The sequence below is a fragment of the Muntiacus reevesi genome, chromosome 1 (genome assembly GCF_963930625.1).
Source record: "Muntiacus reevesi chromosome 1, mMunRee1.1, whole genome shotgun sequence".
Lineage (NCBI taxonomy): Eukaryota > Metazoa > Chordata > Mammalia > Artiodactyla > Cervidae > Muntiacus > Muntiacus reevesi.
In genome coordinates this window covers 47,870,957-47,894,542 of record NC_089249.1, presented here as the reverse complement: position 1 = coordinate 47,894,542, position 23,586 = coordinate 47,870,957, and the positions used below count along the sequence as shown (strand labels likewise).

General features: G+C 50.5%; 1 protein-coding gene across 1 annotated transcript in view; it reads left to right on the top strand.

Moving 5' to 3' along the window:
* Positions 1 to 4,783: 4,783 nt before the first annotated feature.
* Positions 4,784 to 23,586, top strand: part of CD9 (CD9 molecule) — a 34,945-nt gene continuing 16,142 nt past the window's right edge. Inside the window, exon 1 of the mRNA XM_065942466.1 lies at positions 4,784 to 4,985. Coding sequence (XP_065798538.1) covers positions 4,920 to 4,985 — 66 coding nt within the window. The 5' untranslated portion in view covers positions 4,784 to 4,919. The remainder of the gene's footprint in view (positions 4,986 to 23,586) is intronic.

The window sequence follows — 23,586 nt, the reverse complement described above, 5'->3', positions numbered from 1 at the left end:
CAAATAAACTGAAACGTCAGAGTTTGGAGCAGAGAAAGATTTATTGTAAGGCCATGCAAGGAGGCGGGTGCCATGTGCCCTAAAAAAGCCCAGGCTCTCCAAAGGGTTTCAGGAAAGCATTTTTAAAAACCAGGTGAGAGAGGTGGGAGGGGTCACAGGGTCTGTGAGCAGCTTGTACACAATTCTCTGATGGGCTGTTGGTGAGGCAGCAGGTGGTGTCACAGGGGTGAACGTTATCAGTTCTTAGGCTTCAGGAGGCCTGGGGCTGTGTGATCTTGGTCGTCTGGTAGTTAACATCTTCCTTTCGATGAGGAGTTTTCACATCTCTGAAACAACTCAGAAAATGTGCTTCAGATACTGTCATGTAGGTATCTTAGAGGGCTTCCCAGTTGGCTCACTGGTAAAGAATCCGCTGGCCAAGCAGGAGATGCAGGTTCTATCCCTTGGTCCGGCAGATCCCCTGGAGAAGGAAATGGCAACCCACTCCAGGATTCTTGGCTGGAGAATTCCATGGACAGAGGCGCCTGGCAGGCTACCATCCATGAGGTCACAAAGAGTCAGACGTGATTTAGTAACTGAACAGTAACAACAGGGTACTTCAGAGAGGAGCTAAAGCAGAGGATGTGGGGAAGGCCTGTCCTGGGGAAGACCCCATAGGGTCCTGCTCAGTTACACCCCGAACAAAGACTCCTGGGGCTTAGTCTGGCCCGCACCGGGATTCTTCCAGGTGAGACAGAGGGCGTTGTCCTCTCAGCACCCCCTGTGTCCAGGACACACAGCAGGCTCCCCAGAAACACCAGAAGAAGTGAATGAGCTGCCCTGACTCTGACCTCCCCCAGCCGCCCCCTCACACACTCATCCCCTCTCCCCATTTGCCGCCTTCTCTCCAGCCTCCACTCTGCTGTCCCACCTCAGTACCCCCCTGGGTCTCTGACCTGAACCCACATCCTCCTGATGTACCTCCGAGGGTCCCCAGATCACCTCCGTCTCCAGCTGCCTCACTCCCCGACTGCAGGTGTGCCCACCTTTCAGTGTTAGTCACTCAGTTGTGTCTGACTCTTTGCGACCCCTTGGATTGCAGCCCATCAGGCTCTTCTGTCCATGCAATGCTCCAAGGCGAGAATACTGGAGTGGGTTGCCATTCCCTTCTCCAGGGGATCTTCCTGACCCAGGGATCGAGCCTGGATCTCCTGCTTTGTAGACAGATTCTTTACCATCTGAGCCACAGTCTAAGCCCCCAAAGCTCTGAGCCAAGGTCTGGAGACACAGACAATGGTCCTTATAGTCAAGGAGCCTTCTGCCTGCCCCTCCTGCTCCCCCAACACCCAACTACCCAAAACACAGGTTCCCCTCACTTAAATCCACCAGTGATCCCTCACCCCCGAGGGCAGAGTCCAGTGCCAGGAGGCACCTCTAGCTAGATGCCTGCCCCACTTCTCCACACACCTCCCCGCTACTGTGAGCTCCAGCCCAGACTCCAGACGGCCCCTGCCCAACTTTGCCCAATTCTCCCTTGATTACAACCACTTTTCAAGGCACCCTGCAGCCTGCTTCCCTGTTTGGGTCAAAAGTCTGCTTTGAGCTCCCCTGGCCTTCAAGCCTCACTCCTTGAGGTCATGTAACAGGCTCAGTCCCCTCCTGCTCTAAGAATATACCCTCATGTGCCTGGATACTGAAACCACATTTGGCCTGAATGAACAAATTGATGAGACAAGTGTAACAGTGATAATAAACAGAGCAAAACACAATTTCAAAGTGGTAATACAAGCTGTTTCGGGTGGGTGTTATTTTGAGTTATGTTCTTTTTGCCTATTGGTATTTTCTGATGTTTTGGTAACCAAAGAAGTTTTGCTTTTGTCATTTAAAAAAAAAAGGAAACTTTATTTTGGAAAAAAAAATGTGAAAGGGTTTTGAGTTCTTAAAAGTAGGGGGAATCTCCTTATCCTTTGGTGAGAATCAGAAAAGGAATGTTTAAGGAGGCATGGAATTTTCACAAGTGAAGAGAGGAAGGTTAGCCAGCCAGAGGGAACATACCACATGCCACATGCAGGGCTAGGGTGCTGTGGAGGGCAAAATAAGGAATTTTGACTTAAGTCATTGAATGTAGGAGAGCTGCGGAAAGTATTTTTTTCTTCTAGTTTCTTTGAGATGTCAACTACAAACTGGCACTTGCCAAGAGCGTTGCAAATGACTGAACAGCAAGGGCATTTGCCATCTGCCTCTGCGGAGACTGAACCCCGCACTGCTGCAGCTACTGACCTTAAACACCCCGAGGGGGTTCGGGGTGGAGAGTGAGGCACTCTGTGCTCCAGGGAACCTGGTGGAACTGGTTTTTAGATAGTTGGATATTTTCAGGAACAAATTTTATGATTCCAATCCTTGCCATCTTCTCATATCTAGAAAAGCACTAAATCCCTTCGTGATGACATCAGATCCTCGTGACTAGCAGAAAACCTTTTGTAAAATGAGTGCTTGATGGTACCGAACTCCCCCTTCACCAAAATCTTATATATTGACCTTCTTCTCACTGCCCCTTTGGAGCAGTCTCTCGGAGCTATCTGCGGTGCTGCCTCCTGGGCTACAGTCCTCATTTTGCCCCAAATAAAATTTAACTCGCAACTCTCACACTGTGCATCTTTTTTAGTCAACAGAGATATAATTGATGTACAGCACTGTATATGTTTAAGGTGTATGACATAATGATTTGACTCATATACATCATGAAATGATTACCGCAATAGGTTTAGTGACTATCCATGTCTCATATACATACATGAAAGCAATGGGTTTAGTGAATGTCCATGTCTCATATACATACATGAAAGAAACAGAAAAATATTTACATGTTTTTCGTTGTCCTGAGAACTCTTAGGATTTGTTTTCTTAACCGTTTTCCTTATAACTTACAGCACTGTTGATAATATTTATCATGTAAGTTGTACATTAAATCGCTAGTACTTACTTATCTTATAACTGGAAGTTTGTATCTTTTGATCACCTTCATCCAATTTCCCTTCTCCTACCTCCCCACCTCCACCTTTGGTAACCACAAATCTAATCTCTATCTCTGAGCTTGTTTGCTTGTTTTTGAAGTATAATTGACCTACAACATTGTGTTAGTTCCTGATACATACATAACATAGTGATTTGATATTTCTATACATTTCAAAATGATCACCACAATAAGTCTAGTTATTATCTGTCACTGTCCAAAGATATCACATAATTATTGACTATATTCCCCACACTGTACATTTCATACCCGTGACTCATTTATTTTGTAACTGAAAGCTGTACCTCCTAATCTCCCTCACCTATTTTTCTCCTCCCCCTACCCACCTCCACTTGGCAACCAACTGTTTTTATCTCTGTATGTATATCTCTGTTTCTGTTTAGTTACATTTGTTTTGTTTTTTTAGATTCCATTTATCTTTCTCTCTCTGATTTATTTCACTTAGCAAAATACCCTCTAGGTTCATCTATGGAGTTGCAAGTTTTCCTTCTTTTTATGGGTGATATTCCATCATTTATATATATATTTTTCTTTATCCATTCATCTATTGATGGACATTTCTGTTGTTTCCATATCTTGGCTACTAGAAAAAATGTTACAATGAACATAGGGGTGCAAATATATTTCCAAGTAGTGTTTTCATTTTCTTTGGACAAATACCCAGGAGTGGAATTGCTGCGTAGCTCTATTTTTAATTTTTTAAAGAACCTCCATACTGCTTTCCATAGTGGTTGTATCAATTTGTTTTCCCCCTCAACAGTTTAGGGGGCTTCCCTGGTGGCTCAGATGGTAAAGATTCTGCCTGCAATGCGAGAGACCTGGGTTCAATCCCTGGATTGGGAAGATCCCCTGGAGGAGAGATGGCAACCCATGCCAGCATTCTTGCCTGGAGAATCCCACGGACAGAGGCGCCTGGTGGGCGGCAGTCCATGGGGTCGCAAAGAGTTGGGCACAAGTCTTGGAGGCTTCCCTTTTCTCCACATCCTAGCCAACATTTGTCATTTGTTGGACATTTTGGAGCAGAGGAGAAACACCCTAAGAACTCTGGCACAGGAGCTCAAGGATGTGGCAGTGGGCAGTGTCAAGGGCAAGAAGGAGGGTAATGAGAAGAGGCAGGAACAGAAGTTGGCTACAGCCCTTCTCTTCTCTGGGGCATCTGAACCACAAATCCAGGAAGCAATCCCACATTGCCCAGCTCTCAGACTTATTATTATTCATTGATGGTATTTCAGGATTACTTCCATAAGCCCCTACCGATCCTCCCATCCGGAAGGCAAGCCTCAGTGTGCCGAGTGGAGCGTGTGCTTCAGAGTGGAAGTGTGCAAGGAGCCGCCCAGGGAGACAGAAATCGGGCAGCTTCTCTTCAAATCGGGCCCCAAGCAAGAAGAGCCCTCATTCTGCGGGCCACCTTGGGTAAGGGGCCTCTGCCCTCACCACCCACCGGGGAAGTTCTCCCCAGAGTAGAGGGCTCGGGAGGGGCAGAATCCAGGAGATAACCGAAAGGGCGAAGGCTTCGCATAATTCCAGAATGAAATCGGCCAGGGATGACGGCCTGGAAAGACCCCAGGACGGTTGGGAGGAAAGGGAAGGCAAGGCGGGAAGTCAGGTCCAGCCGACTAGGTGGGGAGCACCAACCAGAGGCGGGACCGGCAGCGGGCCCCGGACCTGGGCGGGGCGGGGCAGGTGGGCCAGGGGCGGGGCCTGCGGGGCGGGCGGGGGCGGGGGCGGGGCCCGGCACATGCGCACCGCGGCGGCGCGCGCCCGAGGAGTGGCACTTTTTAAAAGTGCAGCCCGGAGGCCAGCCCGCAGCCGCGCGCACCTCGGTCCCACAGCCCGGTCCCGCCCGTCCCGGCCTCACGCGGCCCCGTTTCACATCAGTCCAACCCAGGCCACTCTAGCTCGCATCATGCCGGTGAAAGGAGGCACCAAGTGCATCAAATACCTGCTCTTCGGATTTAACTTCATCTTCTGGGTGAGTGAGTGCGACCGCCGCGCGCGCCTCTCGGGGGCCACCTGTCCGCCCCGCGCATTCCGTCCGCTATCGGGGTTGCGGGCACCCGCACCGCCTGCGCGGGGAAGACTCCTGGCGGGGAGGAGAGGGCGGTACGGCCGCCAGCTAACTCCTCGGCCCGAGCCGAGACGGGCGGGGCGGGCGGGTTGGTTCGGGGCGCGTCCGAAGCGAGGCGGGCGGCCGACGCGCGGCCCTGATGAGTTGCGGGTGGGGTTGGTGTCTACTCCCACCCCGAGTCCCTCCGAGCGCAGGAGGAAGAATCAGAGCACCCCTCTGCTGAGGACTCAAGGCCCTGGTCGTGGGGGGCTGTGGCGGACTGTGCGGCTTGTGACTCGGGCGGGGTCCCCTGAGTGTCCGGGGCCGCGAGGAGGGGAAGGATGCGAACGCGAAAAGGGACTTCTGTCCCGCCGGGGGCGCTCAGCCAAAAGCTGTTGGCACGTTTGCGCGAGAGGGGAAGGGACGCGCCGACCGCGGGTGTTGGCGTCCCGGGACCCTACCCGTAAATGAAAGTCGGGGTCCCTCCTGCACCCCCGAGCTCTCAGACTGATTCTGAGCCGGCGTGAGAAAGTCCGAGCTCCCTCGAAACAACCTGAAAGACTAGCTTGTCTTGATTTTCTTTTCCCCCCAAGGGCGATAAGTATCTGGACTTGAGAGAACTCCGGGACAGTTGGGGAGAGTTGGGGCCGATGCTTATCGGCGCCGGTGTGGGATGAGCCCGTGTTTCTCCATTTCCGGGAGGGATCAGGTGGCTGCCCCACCTCCTCCCCCACCAGCCCACCCAGAAGCCGGGTGGGGCCCCCGGGAGTTGACTGTCACCTGGGGAGGACGCAGGCCTGGGAGTTCCAGGACTCCCGCTGCCGGCCACGGGCAGCCTCTCAGTCTACGGCAGCCTGAGGCGGGCAGCAGGGAGGGGGAGATGCCCCTCGGAGCCCTCCCTAGGGGGATTAATGGGCCACCCAGAGATAGAGGCAAGGAGTAGCGGACTTGGTGTCCTAGTTCCAGGGCCACATCCCCCGCTCACAGGTGGATGATTTTTGCCCCTTTGCCATCAGGAAGGTATTTGGAAAGGCAGGCCCTGTGCCGCTCTCCAGAGGGAGATGGCTGTAGAAGCAGGGGCATGCCACAGGAGGCTTGTAGCAAAACTGTACTTATTCACCGGGATCTGTTTCCCCATGAGCCCCAGGGAAAAGTCTCCCAAGATTTACTCCTCTCCCTGGAGCTGACTGGGTATAAGACGGACCTGCCCTTGCACAATTCATCACACCAAACACCTGCCCTAGTGAAGGTGGAGCATGGATGTGCCCTGCCCAGCCCAGGGAGGGCCTCCTCTAGGGAGACCCTCCTGCGCTAGGCACCCCTTCCTCCTGCTGTTCCCACCAGTCCCAGCAGCCAGCCAGCTAGCTGCCAGCCTCGCTTCCTCGTCACACCAACAGAGGCAGCAGAAAAGAATGTGGAAGGCCGGCCAGGCCGGCCAGCCCCGCCTTGCCCCACCCTAGTCCTTTAGGGAGTTTTCCTCCAGCCCCTCCCTATTCCCTTCTCTCCCCTGCTAGTCCCCTGGTGACTCCTTGGCTTCCCAGGTGGCGCTAGTGGTAAAGAACCCACCTGCCAGTCCAGGAGATGCAAGAGATGGGTTCGCTCCCCGGGTCGGGAAAATCCCCTGGAGGAGGAGGGCATGGCAAGCCACTCCAGTATTCTTGCCTGGAGAATGCCATGGACAGAGGAGCCTGGCAGAGCCTGGCGGGAGACTCCCAGACCTCTCCGGCAGCCTCTGGCCTGCCACCCCACCCATGTCCAGAGCTGTCCTCACCTGGGCTCAGTGCTGCTGATGGGCAGTGTCACCTGAAACAGAGATGACTCACTCTGGGAACGGTTGGGTATAGAATTAGGAATGACTTTCGGGGTCATCCTGTCCCACTTCTTCACAGTAAAGAAGTGGGAACCAGAACTGGGCTGATTGATCAGCATCACGGGAACCAAGCCAATACCTCGGCTCCTAGATCCTTTAGGTCCTGTCCTCTTCTGTCTCCATCGCAAAATCAACAAAGGGACCTGGTAACAGGTGGCATGGGGGGTAAGCAGTAGCTACATGAATCTGAATCAGCTATTGTTAAGTTGTGGTCGTTGTTGTTTCGTCGCTAAGTTGTGTCCAGCTCTTTTCTGACCGCATGGACTGTAGCCCACCAGGCTCCTCTGTCCGTGGGATTTCCCTGACAAGAATACTGGAGTGGATTGCCATTTCCTTCTCCAGGGGATCCTCCCAACCCAGTGATCAAACCCACATCTCCTGCATTAGCAGGAGGATTCTTTATCACTGAGCCACCAGGGATGCCCGTTGTTCGGTACTCCTGTATTAAGGTCCCTATAGAGATGAAGCCCTCATCTCCTAGGAGGTGATGGAGTAAAGGAACACTGTGATCCCTTGTGCAGCATGGTACAGCCTGCAAAGTCCTTTTCCACGTTCCACAATACGGTCAGAGCAGAAAACATTATCCCCATTTTTACCAATGACCAGGAAACCAGTCCCCAGAGAGGTTCCATAACTTAGCCAGGGTCAGGTGGCTGGAGAGTGTCAGGGGTAAGTTTGAAAACAGGTCTGGTGGGCTGCAGTGTACCCGATGCACTTTATGTCACTGCTAGCCACCATACCCAGCTGGATGAGAATGACAGGAAGGTGGCAACAAGCCCTCAAAAAATGATTTTTAAGGGAAGCTGTGGCCTGAGGGAACTGCTTGCTTGGATCATTATGATGTCATCACTTCCCTTTCTCTCTTGAGACCTAGAATTTTTAAATTTAGTGTTTGGGACCTGATATGGGCCTCGAAGAGCAGGAGTTGGGAGGGTAGGAGTCACCTATACCTCATGGACAGGGGATGCTGAGAGGGGTGGTCCAGCAGGGATCCAGAGAGGAGAGGCCCACCTCAGTGTCAGGGCCAATCAAGGAGGGAGGGTGTACCTCTTCCCTGGCCCCCATTCTCATTCCTGAGGGACCCTCGGTGACAGCAGAGCCTGCACCACCTGCCCCCCCACCTCCAAGTAAGACCCCTGGTGCCTGCAGCCAAGTCAGCAGTCAGTCTGTACTTCCAGTGGCCCCAGGACTCTTAACTTCCCTGTTCCATTTCAGTTGTTTCTGGGTTTCCTTCGACCTGCTTGCAACCACCCTCCAGAAAAGGTTGAGAGGGGAAACCTGTTATGATGCCAGAGTGGCAACCTCCGCTGTTTAGTGGGGAACCAGAGCTGAGCCAGGCCAGGCGTTCCCATTCTAGCCTCACCTCCCTCTGCCCCTTTGCTCACTGTGTCCCCCCACCTCATCCCTGTCCCCTCCCTCACTGATGGGAAGAGCAGGGAATTTCTCTTTCCCAAGAAACGGTATCTCCTGGGTCTAACTCTGACTTCGTGGAAACCAGAGTTGAGGGACCTGGGTATTAGTCAACTCTGCCCTCAGCCCACGTTGAGCATGTCACTTTTGTTTGTGTGTGTGTGTTTTATTTAGCTGCGCCGGCTCTTAGTTGTGGCATGTAGAATCTAGTTCCTTGACCAGGGCTCGAACCCATGCCCCTGCATTGTAGGAGCACAGTCTTAACCACTGGACCACTAGTGAAGTCCCAAGCAGGTCACTTTTTTTTTCTTCTTAAAATATACATTTTATTGAAATATAGTTGACTTACAGTGTTTCAGGCACACAGCAAGATGATTCAGTTATACACATACACATTTATTCCTTTTGAAGTTATTTTCCCTTATAGGTTATTAAAAGATAGTGACTTATAGTTCCCTGTGCTATACAGTAACCAAGCAGGTCACTTTTGAACTCCATAGCTCAGCTTCCTCATCTGTAAGACCAGTGAGTCAGAGCAAATGGTCCCAGAAGGTCAGCCTAAGAAACCAGCCCCATCCCCGTGACCTACAGCAAAGGACTTTCCCACACAACCCAAAATAGGAGTCCGGAAATGGAAGTGTACAGTGGGTACCCAGGCTTGGCTCAGACAGTGACTTCATTTGACCTTTATTTCTGGGACCTGAGTATTGCCTCTCCTGTTAACCCTGGAGTTGCCTCCACTCCCCCTGGGTGAGCCTTTCATGGCAGTGCTGCCCAATGGTTAGAGCACCAGCAGCTCTGGGTTCGATTTCCCCATCACGTGGAGCTGGTGCCTGCCCTCCTGGGATGGCAATAGGTTACACGAACACGTGCTCGTGATGCACTTGGCCCAGGAGCTTAGTCCTAGGTGCTGACTAAGCTTCCAACTGTAGCTCTTATCCCTGTGGGGAAGGGAGGTAGGGAGGGTGGGAGCCACTGCCTGAGAAGTGTGGCAGTTGAAACCAGAGAGATAGCCAGGTGCACACCCCTCATCCACACACGTCCGGGCTTCTCCTCCTCCTCCTCCTCCTCCTGCGTCACTGCCAGCCTCGTTCCTCCACCCACCTCTGCAATCCCCACTTCAGGACACTGACTCCATTTCATGGGTGGCCACACCTCTGGAAATAAAACTGCAGAGGCGCCAGTATTCGGGGTCTGGGTGGGGGATGGACCGGCAGGGCTGGCGCTGGCTGGTGCCCCTCCGACCTAACCTGCATCTTCCCTGCAGAGGATGTTTGCCTTCTGTGTGGGGCTCGGCAGGCCTCTGGGCTCTTGCATGAAATGGCTTCCACCCTTTGGCACCCGGACAGCCGGAGCCCGGCAAGAGCCGGCTGTGTTTGCACAGAGCCTGGCAGGTTAGGGGAGAGGGGAGGGGAGGCCAGGTGTCTGCCTCTGCTCCGGAAAACAGGACTTCTCCCTGCCTGGCTCCTGATGATTTTTACCCCCTCCACTTTGCCCTCCAGTGGTTGTCAACAACAGGTCTGACTCCTGATGGGGGGCCTGGGGGCGGGGGACGGGATTCCTACACAGGCGCACACACTCAACTCTTTCTTTTCAAAGTGGCCCACAGCACCATTCCACACCTTCCTCTTTGTGCTCAAACGAAACCACTGCTGGTTCAGAACCATTTCGATAGACAGCCCTTCGGAGGGCTGTCCTCACTGGAATGCTTACTCTGCTAAATGAAGCCTTCTGCGGTTTTAGACCTCACCCATCAGAGTTCTCACACTTTTCCTTTTCGTGTCCGAGGCGAATCTTCCCTCTTACACTCAGAACTGTGTGTCCATGTTTGATGTGTCTGTTTTCCTGTTCAATTCCATTTTGCAAGGAGGCCCGCCCTTTGGGATCCATTGCACAGTCTGGAGCTTAATACCCCTGGGACTTAACACAAGCACCTTTTCTACTGAAGAACACAAGCCTTGATTGGCTTTCTTGGGTACCTCTGGCTGTGATGTTAGGGACCTGAAGTCACAGGTCACCATGGCTTCTGTGGTCCTGTAGCCTCCTTGATGGATAGTCTGGGCAGAGGAGCTTGGAGAAGTTTCTGGAAGCTGCATATATATAGTTTATATATAGTGTTCCTGCCGCCCCCAGAGTAGGATCAGGGGAACTTTATTGGGAGCCGCTGCAGGTCTTTTCAACCAAAGTCTTACAGAAACCATCATTCCCTCTAACCTACAGAAGAGCACTGACTTCATGGTTCAGGAACTTGAAAATCTGGGGAAGAGTCTATTGAACCCGCGTTCACCCAGAGATCATCATTTGCAACTAAGGGAATTCAGGAGATCAAAAGTGCTAAACAATGCATTTTTTTTTTTTTTTTTAAATTTATGTTTTCCAAGTCTAACTGCAGATACTTGCCTGCTTCGTTCTGTGGAAAAAGTAACACTGGTCCAGGGACATGTTCGTTTTCCGTCAGACGATGGCAGGCAGCTGTGGAAAGCAACATCCTGTGTCCAGATGAGATAATTTTATTTTAATTACATCCATCCAGTAATTCTTCCCCGCCACCAAAAAAACACTGACTTCTGGATAGTTTTTAAATACTGCATGCTGTCATCCTTGACTGGCAGGTCTGAATTTGGGGGGTGGGGAATCCCATGAAATCAGTAGGACTTTCCTCCAAAATCATAGTGATTTGCCATTTGTATACCCTGAAAAATGAAGGTACCATCTGTCACCAAAATCACAGCATTTTTTTTCTTGAATATATATATACCACATCTTTTTATCCATTTACATTTAGGTTGTTTCCATACCTTGGCTATTGTAAACAGTGCCGCAATGAACATCAGGGTGCAAGTGTCTTTTTCTTGAAATGAGAGCGACTTTCAAATTTGCAAAGCAGTATCACTGACTATAGTTGCCATGCTATACATCACATCCCCATGACTTATTTATTTTATAACTGAAGATTTTGTACCTCTGGATCCCCTTCACCCATTTCACGCCCCATCCCCCAGCCTTCTTCCCCTCTGGCAGCCACCCATCTGTTCTCTGTGTCTGTAGGTTTGGTTTGTTCATTTGTGTTGTTTTTCAGATTTCACCTAACATAATACTTTCCAGTTCCATCCGTGTTGTCACAAATGGCACGGTTTCTGTCTTTTCTTTATGGCTGAATAATATTCTGTTGTGTATATGTATGTGTGTGTATATATATACACATATATACATGTATGCATGTATATATATATACACACCACATCTTCTTTATCCATTTACATTTACATTGTTACCATATCTTGGCAATAGCTGTTTACAATAGGAAATACTATTTACAATAGTAACTAGTGCTGCAGTGAACATCCGGGTGCATGTAACTTTTCAAATTAGTGTTTTTATGTTCCTCGGATACGTAACTGCAAGTGAAATTGCTGGATCACTTCCATTTTTAATCTTCTGAGGAACCTCAATACTGGCTGCACCAGTTTACATGTCCACCAAGACTGCACAAGGATCCCTTTCCCCACATCCTCGTCAATGCCTGTTACTTGTTGTCCTTTGGAAAATAGCCTTTCTGACAGGTGTAATATATTTCATTGTGGTTTTGATTTGCATTTCCCTAACGATTAGTGACTACGTGCATCTTCTCATGTACCTGTTGGCCATCAGAATGTCTTTGGGAGGTTTGGTGTTTTTAAGAGATAGTTTGCTATAGGGATTTCTTCGACTGTCCAGTGGTTAAGACTCCTCACTTCCACTGCAGGGGGCATCGGTTTGATCCCTGGCTGGGGAACAAAGATTCCACATGCCATGGGGGCGTAGCCAAAGCATTTGTTTAAAAAGATAGGTTGCTATAGACTGTTGTCTCTTCACATTCATATGTTAAATCCTAAGGTCTAATGCAGTGGTATTTGGAGGCATGGCCTTTGGGGTGATGAGCTCATGAGGACGGTGCCTTGATCTTGGACTTTTCCACAGGTCCAGGGTTCTTTGCTATAACAGCCTGAAAGGACTAAGATGTAGCTATTTAGAGGTCCCAATCGAGAACGCCTCTTCCCTTCTAGATGAACAATTGTAGTGTGCCCGTTTGCTTGCAGTCCTCATATCCATGTCTCCCTCTGATGGGTGGGAAGCTACCCCAGCAGAATGTGCCCTCCAGGGCAGGAAACTTTCCCGTAAGGCTCTTCCTCCTGCTCATCTTGATGCACTTGTAAGCGCCTTCTTCTGATGTGGGGCTGTGGATTTCATCCTGTTTTACTATTGTGCTCAAACTTTTTAAAGCCTTCTTTCTACCAGCCTACTTTCCCCCACTTCAGTCACATTATAGCCCTGATTCCCCAAGACAGGTAACCCTTAAGAGACCAGAAAACTCATTTCAACTAGGCATTTAGATGCTCTTGCAGTGCTGGGGAGGAACCCTTAGGCTAGGGGGCTGTGACGTGACCCTCATGTCACAGGTGCCTCCCAGGGTCCCATGCCCAGGGCTGTAACACAGGCATCTGCTGGCAGGATGGGCTGTGGGGGAAGGGCAGAGGCTCTGGGTCCCACCATGGGGCCATGCCTGTAAGGGATAGAAGGGCGGTGGGCAGCTGCCTCAGTGTCTGCCTGCCAGGCTTGCAGCAGTGGCAAAGCTAGGACAAGAAGGAAATGTACTAGGTTACTCTGGAGAATCTGTTTCCCAGAGCAGGGCTGTGTCCACACTCAGTTTCTGGCCAGTTCAGCAAGAGCATGGGCAGAACTTTCCTGCCAGAGGTCAGGAAAAGGAATCAAGCCTCCATCCATCAGGCAGCTCCCCTAGAGAGAGGCCGGGCTCCCATGTCACCTGCAGGCCAGGTGGAATGGCAGGTCCCTTCCTGTCTTGAGAAGGTAGATGCTCTGTTCATATACGGGGGCTCTCTTGGGGCCTTTACGGTGAGAAGATGCCACTTTTGAAATAGAATCAGACGTGACTAGGAAGGAGAAAAGACAAAACTGAGAACTTCTGACCCTGAAATTAACAAAACAGATCAGCAAGACTTAGCAACATGAGAATTTAGGCTCTGTAGTCAGACTGTACTGGGTCCACGTTGTAACCTCAGATACCTATGTGATCCCAAGACAAGCCATTGAACTTCTGTGTGAAATTTCTCATCTCAAAACTGGAAGTTAATATTACCTACCTGGAGAGTTCATTGAGAAAGTATAATGATTCAGGTGAAGTGCTTCGGGTGGGACTAGGAACCTGGCAGACAGCAGACAGCTTGTTGTCTGATTGTTGGGACTAAAATGAAGGGGGCATCCTGGCAAACGAATAGGACAGGTACATCTCCCACTACTCAGGGTTGTGCAAGCAAGTGGTAACTGGTTCTACAGATGGAATGAGAACCAGGTCCTCATGGCTAAAGTATGTCAGCAAGAATGTGTGTGTGTGTGATCACCAGGCATCTTAGTGAGGCGTACACAATGGAAAACACAATGGTATTCTGGAATTTAAAGCCAAACAGCCCCAAAACAATCTCCCACATCAGATGATTTTGGTTAAGATCAGAATGCCTGCTTTCAGCAGAAAATGGATTTATGGGCTGGCTGACGTCTGCTACAAGTCTGGCAAACAGGCGGTGGAAACTTGAAATGAGATTTCTTGTTTAGAAGGAAGTTACCTTGGGCAGAGGCCTCCCTCCCATTCCCTCAGCCCTAAACCACTTAACACCAGCACCTCATAGGAACTGAAACTTTTCTCCTCTTAGACAGAATAAGGGCTATGATTTTTGTTGTTGTTGCTGTTCTTTTAATCTATATGGCTGCACCAGGTTTTAACTGTGGCACATGAGATCTTTTAGTTCGGCATGTGAACTCTTAGTTGCAGCTTGTGGGATCTAGTTCCCTGACCAGGGATCGAACCTGGGCCCCTTGCAGTGGGAGCATGCAGTCTTAGCCACTGGACCACCAGGAAAGTCCCAGGGCTCTGGTTTTCTAAACGATGCTGGCTCAGTCCTCAGAAGGGAGGCTTTCTCAAGTCTCGAACTTGTTCAAACGTAGTCACTGCAGAATTCCCATAGATGTGCTATATAAAAGAAAAAGCTTTTATAGGTCCTTCATTCTCCACCACACCCCAGAGAGGGGACCAAGCTCCCTCTGTTGCACCAAGGATGAGACAGGCAGTCAAGCAGCTGACCTGTGCCTGGCACATGCTGTGCATACAACAGAGGGAGACAGCTGTCTGCCAAGGCACTGCATGTCTGCTCTGTGACCGTGGGCAAGTTACTTTACCTCTCTTGAGCCTGTTTCCTCATCTCAAGTTGGGATGTTGGAACTACCTCGAAGAAGGCAGTCCCACCCGCATCCTCAGGTTCAGAAGGGGTGTGCATGCGTGCTCAGTCACTCAGCCCGACTCTTTGCGACTCCATGGACAGACTGTAGCCCACCAGGCTTCTCTGTCCGTGGAATTCTCCAGGCAAGAATATTGAAGTGGATAGTCATTTCCTTCTCCAGGGGTTCTTCCCAACCCAGGAGCAGCAGGACCCAACAGTAGGACTCTAGTTTCCCGTTGTTCCTCTTCTCCCCTGGAAATCCGCTCACTGTGCGCCTCCAGGGACTGTTCTCCTGTTAGCAAGCTGAACACAATTGCCCAGGAGAGACCAGCAGAGCAAGATGGTGGCAGCCACCGGCTGGAGCTATTAAGCCACCTCCCCTCCTCCACCCAGGAGGCCCTCAGGTGTTTTACTATCCCAGGAAAGGTAGCTATTAAGCCACCTCCCTGCCTCCACCCAGGAGGCCCTCAGGTGTTTTAATATCCCAGGAAAGGGAGGCGAAGGGTCCGTAGGCAGGCTGAGCCTGTGCTCAAGGAACCCTGGGGAAGGTTACTTCTTTAGACTTACATTTCAATTTTGATTTTTTTGTTTTTAAAGTTGAATTATCTAGGTGGTGGGGTAGGTGCCATGATCTTCTTCTCAGTGTGTGTGTTAGTCATTAAGTCGTGTGTGACTCTTTGTGACCCCATGAACAGTAGCCCGCCAGGTTCCTCTGTTCGTGGGATTCTCAGGGCAAGAATACTGGAGTGGATTGCCATTCCCTTCTCCAGGGGATCTTCCTGACCCAGGGATCAAACCTGAGTCTCCTGCATTGCTGGTGAATTCTTTACCATCTGAGCCATCATGGAATCATGTTAAGGGCCCAAAATAGCCATAAGAAGGGCTTCCCAGTTTTGATCCCTGGGTCAGGAAGATCACCTGGAGGAGGAAATGGCACTCCACTCCAGTATGCTTGCCTGGTAAATCCCATGGACAGAGGAGCCTGGTGTGCTGCAGTCCATGGGGTCACAAAGAGCCGGACACGACGGAGCGCGCACACGCACACGCACACACACTTGGCCATAGGAAGCAGAAGTCTTGCCTCCCCGGGTCCTGGCTTGGGGGAAGGGGGCAGGGGATGGTTGGATTTTGGTTTTGTTGCTGTTGACAGCACCTCAAGGTGCCACATTGTGTAAAAGAGCAACAGAGAGCTGAGCCGCAGGGGGCCTTTGTGACCCAGGAGATTATTGGGGGAAGGGAGGAAATGACTTGTTAGAAATGCAGGTTCCTGGGGTGGGGGGGTGGACAGCCAGTGGGTGACTCTCCTTAGGTCTCCTTCACTTAGGAGTGGAATGAAGGTAATGCGGCAACCTTCCTACAATAATTCAAGGTCATTGGGATAACAGGATATTTAATTTTAGTAAAACTCCTATTGTGACGTATTAGCCAGAGCTCAACTTCTGCAGCTCTCTGTAGTTGCTATTACGTAAGCTGCCTCTCCTTAGAAGTTTTCAGAGGTTGAGGTTGCCCTGAGCTTTCATGTTCAGCCGCGTCATTCCTTCAGCTCTGTCAACCCGCATCCCCCAGCATAGCTCAAAGCTGAAATTTTGCCATAGGCTTCATCCCTTTCAGAAGGTGAAATAGAGAAATTATCTTTCCATCTGACTTCAGAATGCCCATTTCAGAGATTTCCCCCGTTTGGGAAAGGCAGGGGAGGGAGGTGTCAGTTGGGGGCACATCAGAAGGCCGGGTTGGCAGGAGCCCCTCTTGTGGAATCTGTCCCAGAGGAAAATCTGAGGAAGAGTTCACTTCCATTCGGGGCTTCCCCGGAGGCCCAGTGGTGAAGAATCTGCCTGCCGGTGCAGGAGACGTGGGTCCAGTCCCTGGGTTGGGAAGATCCCCTGGAGAAAAGAATGCCAACCCACTCCAGTATTCTTGGAGAATTCTATTTACAGGGGAGCCTGGCAGGCTACAGTCCATGGGGTTGCTGACTAAACAACAAACAACAACCCCTTCCATACACAGCGCAGCCTGTCCTAGGGAAATCACAGGCTGCAGACATTAGGGATGTTTCTGCCAAGGATGCCCAGGTCGTTTTGGTATCTCAGGGAGGAGGGTTCACCAGGTGAGTCTGTGGGTGGAGGCATGTGGGGAAGCCAAATGCAGGTTCTGACTTGAGCATTTACTATGACTTTTTCCCTGCTCAATGGGTTCAAGAGAGTGTTGTCCAGCCAGTATGTATCTTTCTTACCTCTTCCTTCCTGCCTACCTGTCCTACATCCTCCCCCTTACCTGTCACTGTGTAGCCGCCGAGGTGGTCCTTGGGCTCAGGCCCCCCTGGCTTTCCAGTGCCAGCAGAGCAGCCATGCACCCAGGGGAGGCTCAGACCCCATTCTGTGACTTTGTGCCCTTTGGCACTGGCATTTCGAAAGCTGATATCTGGGTTCAGAATCAACCCCCTGCCGAGAGAGCTTCACCATGTCCTCCAGTTGTTCGGTGTTTAAATGAAAATCTCGGAGCAGTGGTTCTCAAACTCGAGTGGGCAGCAGAACCATCTGGGGGTGCTTGTTAAAACATAGCTTGCTGGAACTTCCCTGGTGATCCAGGGGTTAAGACTGTGCTTCCACTGCGGGGACCTAAGATCCCACACGCCACATGGTGTGGCCAAAATAACAGCAGTTTGCTGGGTTTCACCTTAGTTGGTGCACTCAGTCACTCAGTCGTGTCCGACTTTGCAACTCCATGGACTGTGGACTGTAACCTGCCAGGCTCCTCTGTCCATGGAATTCTCCAGACAAGAATACTGGGGTAGGTTGCCATTCCCTTCTCCAGGGGATCTTTCCAACTCAGGGATTGAACCTGCATCTCCTGCTTTGCAGGTGGATTCTCTACCACTTGAGTCATAGGGGAAGCCCACCTTACTTGGGTTTCTAATCAGATAAGTCCAGGGTGGGTACAGCAAGTTTGCACATCCAACAAGTTCCCAGGTGATGCTATTGTCACTATAGCTGATTCAGGGACCACACACTGCTGGCCTGGAAAGAAGTCTCCCCATGGCCTTTGAGGGTACTGGTTTCTGTAGATCCGCAGGTCAGCAGAAGCCCCAAGGGAACAAGATGGCCCCTGGGATGATCATACGCACGAGGAAGGAGAAAGTGGGGATCAGTCATTCCCCAGGACTGTGGTCTCTGGGGCTTTTCCATCATCTCTAATAAAACTAAGGTTGGTATTAGGCCCTGGTTGGCCTCTTTCCATTCTGCCATAACTAACAGTTTACTTGTGAATGTTGCAGAAAGCGAGTTATGGCAGTTTTTTTTTTTTTTTTTTTATCAGAGTGGAATTTGGTTTCTGTTCTTGTTATCTTGTCTGGCAGACCTGGAGAAGGCAGAACCCCAAGATCTCTGCTGTTGCCAAAGGGCTTCCTCCTTCCAGAGACAGCAGCTCAGGGGAAGTGGGCACCGGGAGAGGGTGAGAGAGGAGGTGGGAATCCGGCTGCTGTTTGCTCCTGTTTGCTCCTGCCCGCAGCGCCCAGCCCAGACTTCTGACTGTGAATCAGCCCATCCAGCCCATCGAGGCTTGGCAAGCCGCCCTGAGCCCAGGTTGCCATGGAGATGGGTGAGGCCGGAGCCCACATGCCTAGGTGGCCCGACTGGTTTTTAAAGGCCTCATGAACACCGAGCCGCTTATCTGCACTCCCAAGGCTTCCATCAGGCATGGGCGGTGGGGCTGCTTGCATCCTCTTGTTAGCCTCTTGGGGCTCCCTGGGTGCCTCGGGCAGCTGTGCCAAGATCTCCCAAGCCCAGTAAGTTAACAAAAAAATTCCAGGACTGATACAGATCTTATCCAAGGAGGAAAGTCAAGAGGTGAAATCCCCTTCCTCTCTGTGATCTGCCCCTTTAATAACTGCCTTCTGCAGAGTGACTTCGCTCTCAGACGGAAGCAGCCTGGATCCCAGGAAGGACAAAGGCCTCCACTCTCAGCCAACCATCTCCCTAACCCTCCCCGTCCCACCTCTCCCCGGTTGATTCCAGCTGGTCCCTGTGGAGCCTTGAGAGGCTTGTCCCCAGCCACCACCCAGACTCACAGAAGACAGACCTGCTCTGTCCTCAGTTGCCTTGCGCCCACCCGGCCACCTTCTCAGATCAGGGAAGGACACACCGCTGAGGTCATATGTACGTTTCCCCACTGTTGTCTGCATGTCATGTTCAAGGTTTATTTCTTAAAACAAAAACTCCTTTATTTTGTATTGGGGTATAGCCAATTAACAGCGTTAGGATAGTTTCAGGTGAATAGCCAAAGAACTCAGCCATATATATACATGTATCCATTCTCTCCCAAACTCCCATCCCATCTAGGCTGCCACATAACTTTGGGCAGAGTTCCCTGTGCTATTCAGTAGGTCCTTGCTATTGGTCCATTTTAAATACAGCAGTGTGTACATGTCCATCCCAAACTCCCTCTCTCCCCATCCTTCCCCCCAACTCCGGCAACCATAAGTTCATTACCTAAGGGTGAGCCTGTTTCTGTTCTGTAATCATTTGTCTGATTTCTTTTGAGATTCCATATATAAGGGATGTCACGTGATATTTCTCCTTCTCTGACTGACTTCACTCGATATGAATCTCTAGGTCCATCCATGTTGCTGCCAATGGCATTTCATTCTTTTAATGACTGAGTAATATTCCATTGTGTATATAGGCACTACAACTTTATCCATTCCTCTGTCGATGGACATTTATTATTATTGTCATCATCATTGTTTTCCCCACAGAGTCTGGTTAGCTCTAGCACTCACAGTTTTCAGAGTGTTTTACATGCATCACTGCATTTATTCTTCACCTTCAACCTGGGTCAAAGGCAGGAAGGTATCAAACGCCTTTTTTACACACGGGCGCTCTGAGGTTCAGAGACGCTAAGGAGAGTGCTGAGTGTCACACAGCTCTTTGGAGGCAGCTCCTTGGAATCAGACCCCGAGGCCATGCCATCATGCATGCAACCCTTCTCAGCAGAGGTGTGCATTCTCCTGGCAGCACCTGGACGCCCTGGGCTGGAGCTGCAGCAGGGGCTTGCATAGAGCTCCGCCAGGTGACTCTCACATCGCCCTGTGGCCGGCAAGTGACAGGGACAGAGCCAGGGCCCCTGCTCCTTGCCCTTCACTCTGTCCCGCCACCTGTCCCCTCACTGAAAAGTCTGCCACATTCCTTAGGGACCACAGGCTCACCGAAGTCACCGGATAGCCAGGGCTTCGTAGGATGGTGGGATGAAGGAAAGAAAGCCCTGCCTTCTCCCCCACCTGCTCCTGTCACCACTGTCACCTCCAGCCGCTCCCAGGGTGGCAGCTGGGACCCCTGCCATCTGTGGTCGGCCCAGAGATCCGGCTCGTGAAGAATGATCTGCCCTGCACCCCTGGGGCTCGGGCTGCTGGGTGGAGAGAGTCAAGTGTATGTGACCAGGGGCTTCCTTGGTGGTCCAATGGCTAAGATCCCACACTCCCAAGGCAGTGGGGGACCGGGTACCATCCCTGGTCAGGGAACTAGATTCCTTGTGCCACAACTAAAGATTCTGCATGCCGCAAAGAATATCAAAAGGCCCTCATGCCGCAGCTAAGACCCGCTGCAGTCAAAGAATTTTTTTTTTTAAATGTGTGACTAGTCAGTTCGTATTACAGAAGACAGAGGTGACCATGTGGAGAGAGGGTAGAGCTGAGACCACCCAGTGTGTTGGCCAGAGTGGGGGGTTATCCCATGGGGCGACATGGTTCCTTCTACCTGACGGATGGGGTGCAAGTCTGCATACACGCATATACACACATGCACGCACATAACACCCATACATGAAACCTCTTCAGTCAGCCAGCTGCTCTTCTCCTCCTCCTCCTCACTTCCCATTTCTCAGACTTCAGGTGTTCTTGTTGGTGGGTCTGGCCCCTGATCGTCCACCCCTCCTCAGGCTCTGGCTGGAAGCAAGCAGCCTTGCAGACTTGGCAGTGGGTCCAGGGCAGCCAGGAGCCTCTGAGCAACACTGCGTTTGAATTTGTTTTCAGTTTCCCCCTTGGAACTGGAGATTTGCGGGTCTGGCACTGTCCTTTTGGGAGTGACTTGCTGAATCCCCATCACCACATGGGCGTCTTAGATGCGTGGTGCATTCAGTGCTCGCCGAGGGCCTGGGCCTGGGGTGAGGTGCAGCTTTCATGTCTCTGGGGGGAGAGCTGGCACACGCCCCCGGAGACTGGGGCATCTGTGTTCTCGGCAAGGATCACACGGTCTAGCTGGACCTCCCTGGATGGTGAGGACAGCGGGGCATGGCCTTTTTATAAAAACTCTCAATAAATAAAAATAAAAACTCTCATTTTCCAAAAGAACTGATGTGGATCTGCCCCTAAATCTCCTTGTATACCGTATGACTCTTTCTCGGTGTTTATTCTGGGCAAGTAACTGTTCTTTGTAGTTTCTGACTCTTGCTGTTAGATGTTGGGAAATGAGTCTGGATGACAAGCCAGTGGGAAAGGAGGTTTGTCCAAGGGAAGAGAACCCAGGAGAGGAAATTCTGGTGGGCCTCAGAGATTCTCTCTCTTTTTAATATTTATTTGTTCATTTCTTCTATTTATTTGTTGAGCCAAGCCAGGTCTTACTTTAGGTACACGGGATCTCTGATCTTGTGGTATGTGAAATCTAGTTCCCTGACCAAGGATTGAACCCCGGGCCCCAGCACTGGGAGCATGGAGTCCTAGCCACTGGACGACCAAGGAAGTCCCAGAGATTCTCTTTCATTGAAGTCATCCTTCACTTGTTGTTCAACTCTTTGAGACTTCATGGACTGCAGCACACCAGGCTTCCCTGTCCTTCACTATCTCTTGGAGTTTGCTCAAACTCATGTCCATTGAGTCAGTGATCCCATCCAACCATCTCATCCTCTGTCACCCCTTTCTCCTCCTGCCTTCAAACTTTCCCAGCATCAGGGTCTTTTCCAATGAGTCGGCTCTTGGCATCAAGTGGCCAAAGTATTGGACCTTCAGCTTCAGCATCAGTCCTTCCAATGAGTATTGAAGGTTGATTTCCTTTAGGACTGACTGGTTTGATCTCTTTGCTGTCCAAGGGACTCTCAAGAGTCTTTTCTATCACCACAGTTTGAAAGCATCAATTCTTTGGTGCTCAGACCTCACTCACTGAATAATGATTTACCAAGAACTGTTTGATCACAAGTGTGGATGGGGCAGGGGAACTACTCAAATGACTTAAGAAGTCACCCTGCCCTCCAGGAAACTGTGGACAGAAAGGGAGGGGGCGAGGGTGCTAGGGAGACCAGTGTGGAGTAGGGGTCCTGTTTCCTGGAGTGGACATCTTGGTGGGGAAGCAGCTGGCCTGGATGGCCAGGGCAGCTGTCCAGGAGGAAGGGCTTGTTTGAGCGGTTCCGTCTAAGGGACAGAAGAGGAGGCAGCAGCAGGGTTCCACGGAGTCACTACTCAGAGATCCAAAAGTGTGAGGACGCAGTAGAAGCCTTCACCCTTGGTGATGACCCAAGCCATCTGATCCTTTCCACAGCCACCATCCTGTGTGAAGGATGGGGGACAGGGAGAGGACGGGGGCCTCACAGGGACTCCTAACTGAGTGAGTACTCGGAGATGGTTTAGCTACAAACTCTGGGGTTAAAGCACCGAGCAGCCGGGAGGAGCGATGCGGTTGGAGGAAGAGAGGGCTTATTTTCTGATGGGTTTTTTTAGGACAGACAAACCTTCCTCTGTGTGTTGGCAGAAAGTGAAACAGCGGCTGAGACAGGCCACAGAGGCAGGAAGGAGGTGGATTAATGGAGCAGGTTCTTGAAGGAGACAGGAAGTTTTGAAAGAGAGGCCCCACCATACACATACACACACACACACACAGTTTTATGACAGCTTTTGATCTACAGAAAAGTTGCAAAGATACTACAGAAAGTTCCCTTGTACTCCCCTCCACCCCCATCTTCTTTCTCGTTCACAGTTCATATTCCCAGGGTACAGTTGTCACAGAGCAGAAACCAACATTGCTATATTACCCTTAATTAAACGAGACTTCCTCAGATTTCACCTGTTTTTCCAGTCCTGTCACCTTTCTGGTTCAGGATCCCACCCAAGATACCGGGTGATGGGTGTGCAGTCTCCTTTATCTCCTCTGGTCTGTGACAGCGTCTCTCTGTCCTCATTGTCCTCATTTTTAATGACCCTGACAGTTTTGATATGTTCTGGCCAAGTATTTTGCTAGGTTTGTCTAGTGTTTCTCTCCTGGCCCATCTTCCTAGAAAATGAACATTCTTGAAGAAATAAAGAAATCTCCAATAAAATGATGGAAAAAATTATATTCTTGCCCCAGTCTATCAAATATGTAGGACTATTTCTGGCCTAAAGATAGAATCTGTCCCATGGGCTTTTGTTATAGATGACTGGGACCTGGGGCTGGGAGTGGAAGGGCTGTACTTTCTACTTCATCCCCACCAGACAGGTTGGTGATGGCAGGCAGGTTGCTGCTCCCTTTCCAAGACACTGTGAGCAGGGAATCGTCAGCATGCATGATCCATGTGCTCGAGTCCTGCCATAACAGGTGAGAGGCAAGACGGTAGCTGCAGCATCAGTGTGGCCAACATTCCTGCCACATGCTGTGCGTTAAGCCAGGAGGAAACTGTCAATTTCTTGCCCCACCCCCACCCCAGACCCCTACTTCCTTATTTTATGGAGTCCTTCCATAACTTGCTGACACCCTTTTAATTGAAGTATTATTGATTTACAATGTTATCCGTTTCCAGTGTATAGCAAAGGGACTCTATGATACAGATATATACCTATTCTATTTCATATTCTTTTCCATTATGGTTTATTACAGGATATTGAATATAGTTCCCTGTGCTATTCAGTAAGACCTGTTGTTTATATATTTTATATATAGTAGTCTGTAAATGTTAATCCCAAACTCCTAATTTGTATCATTTTCTTAGATTGCACATATAAGTGATATCATGTGGTGTT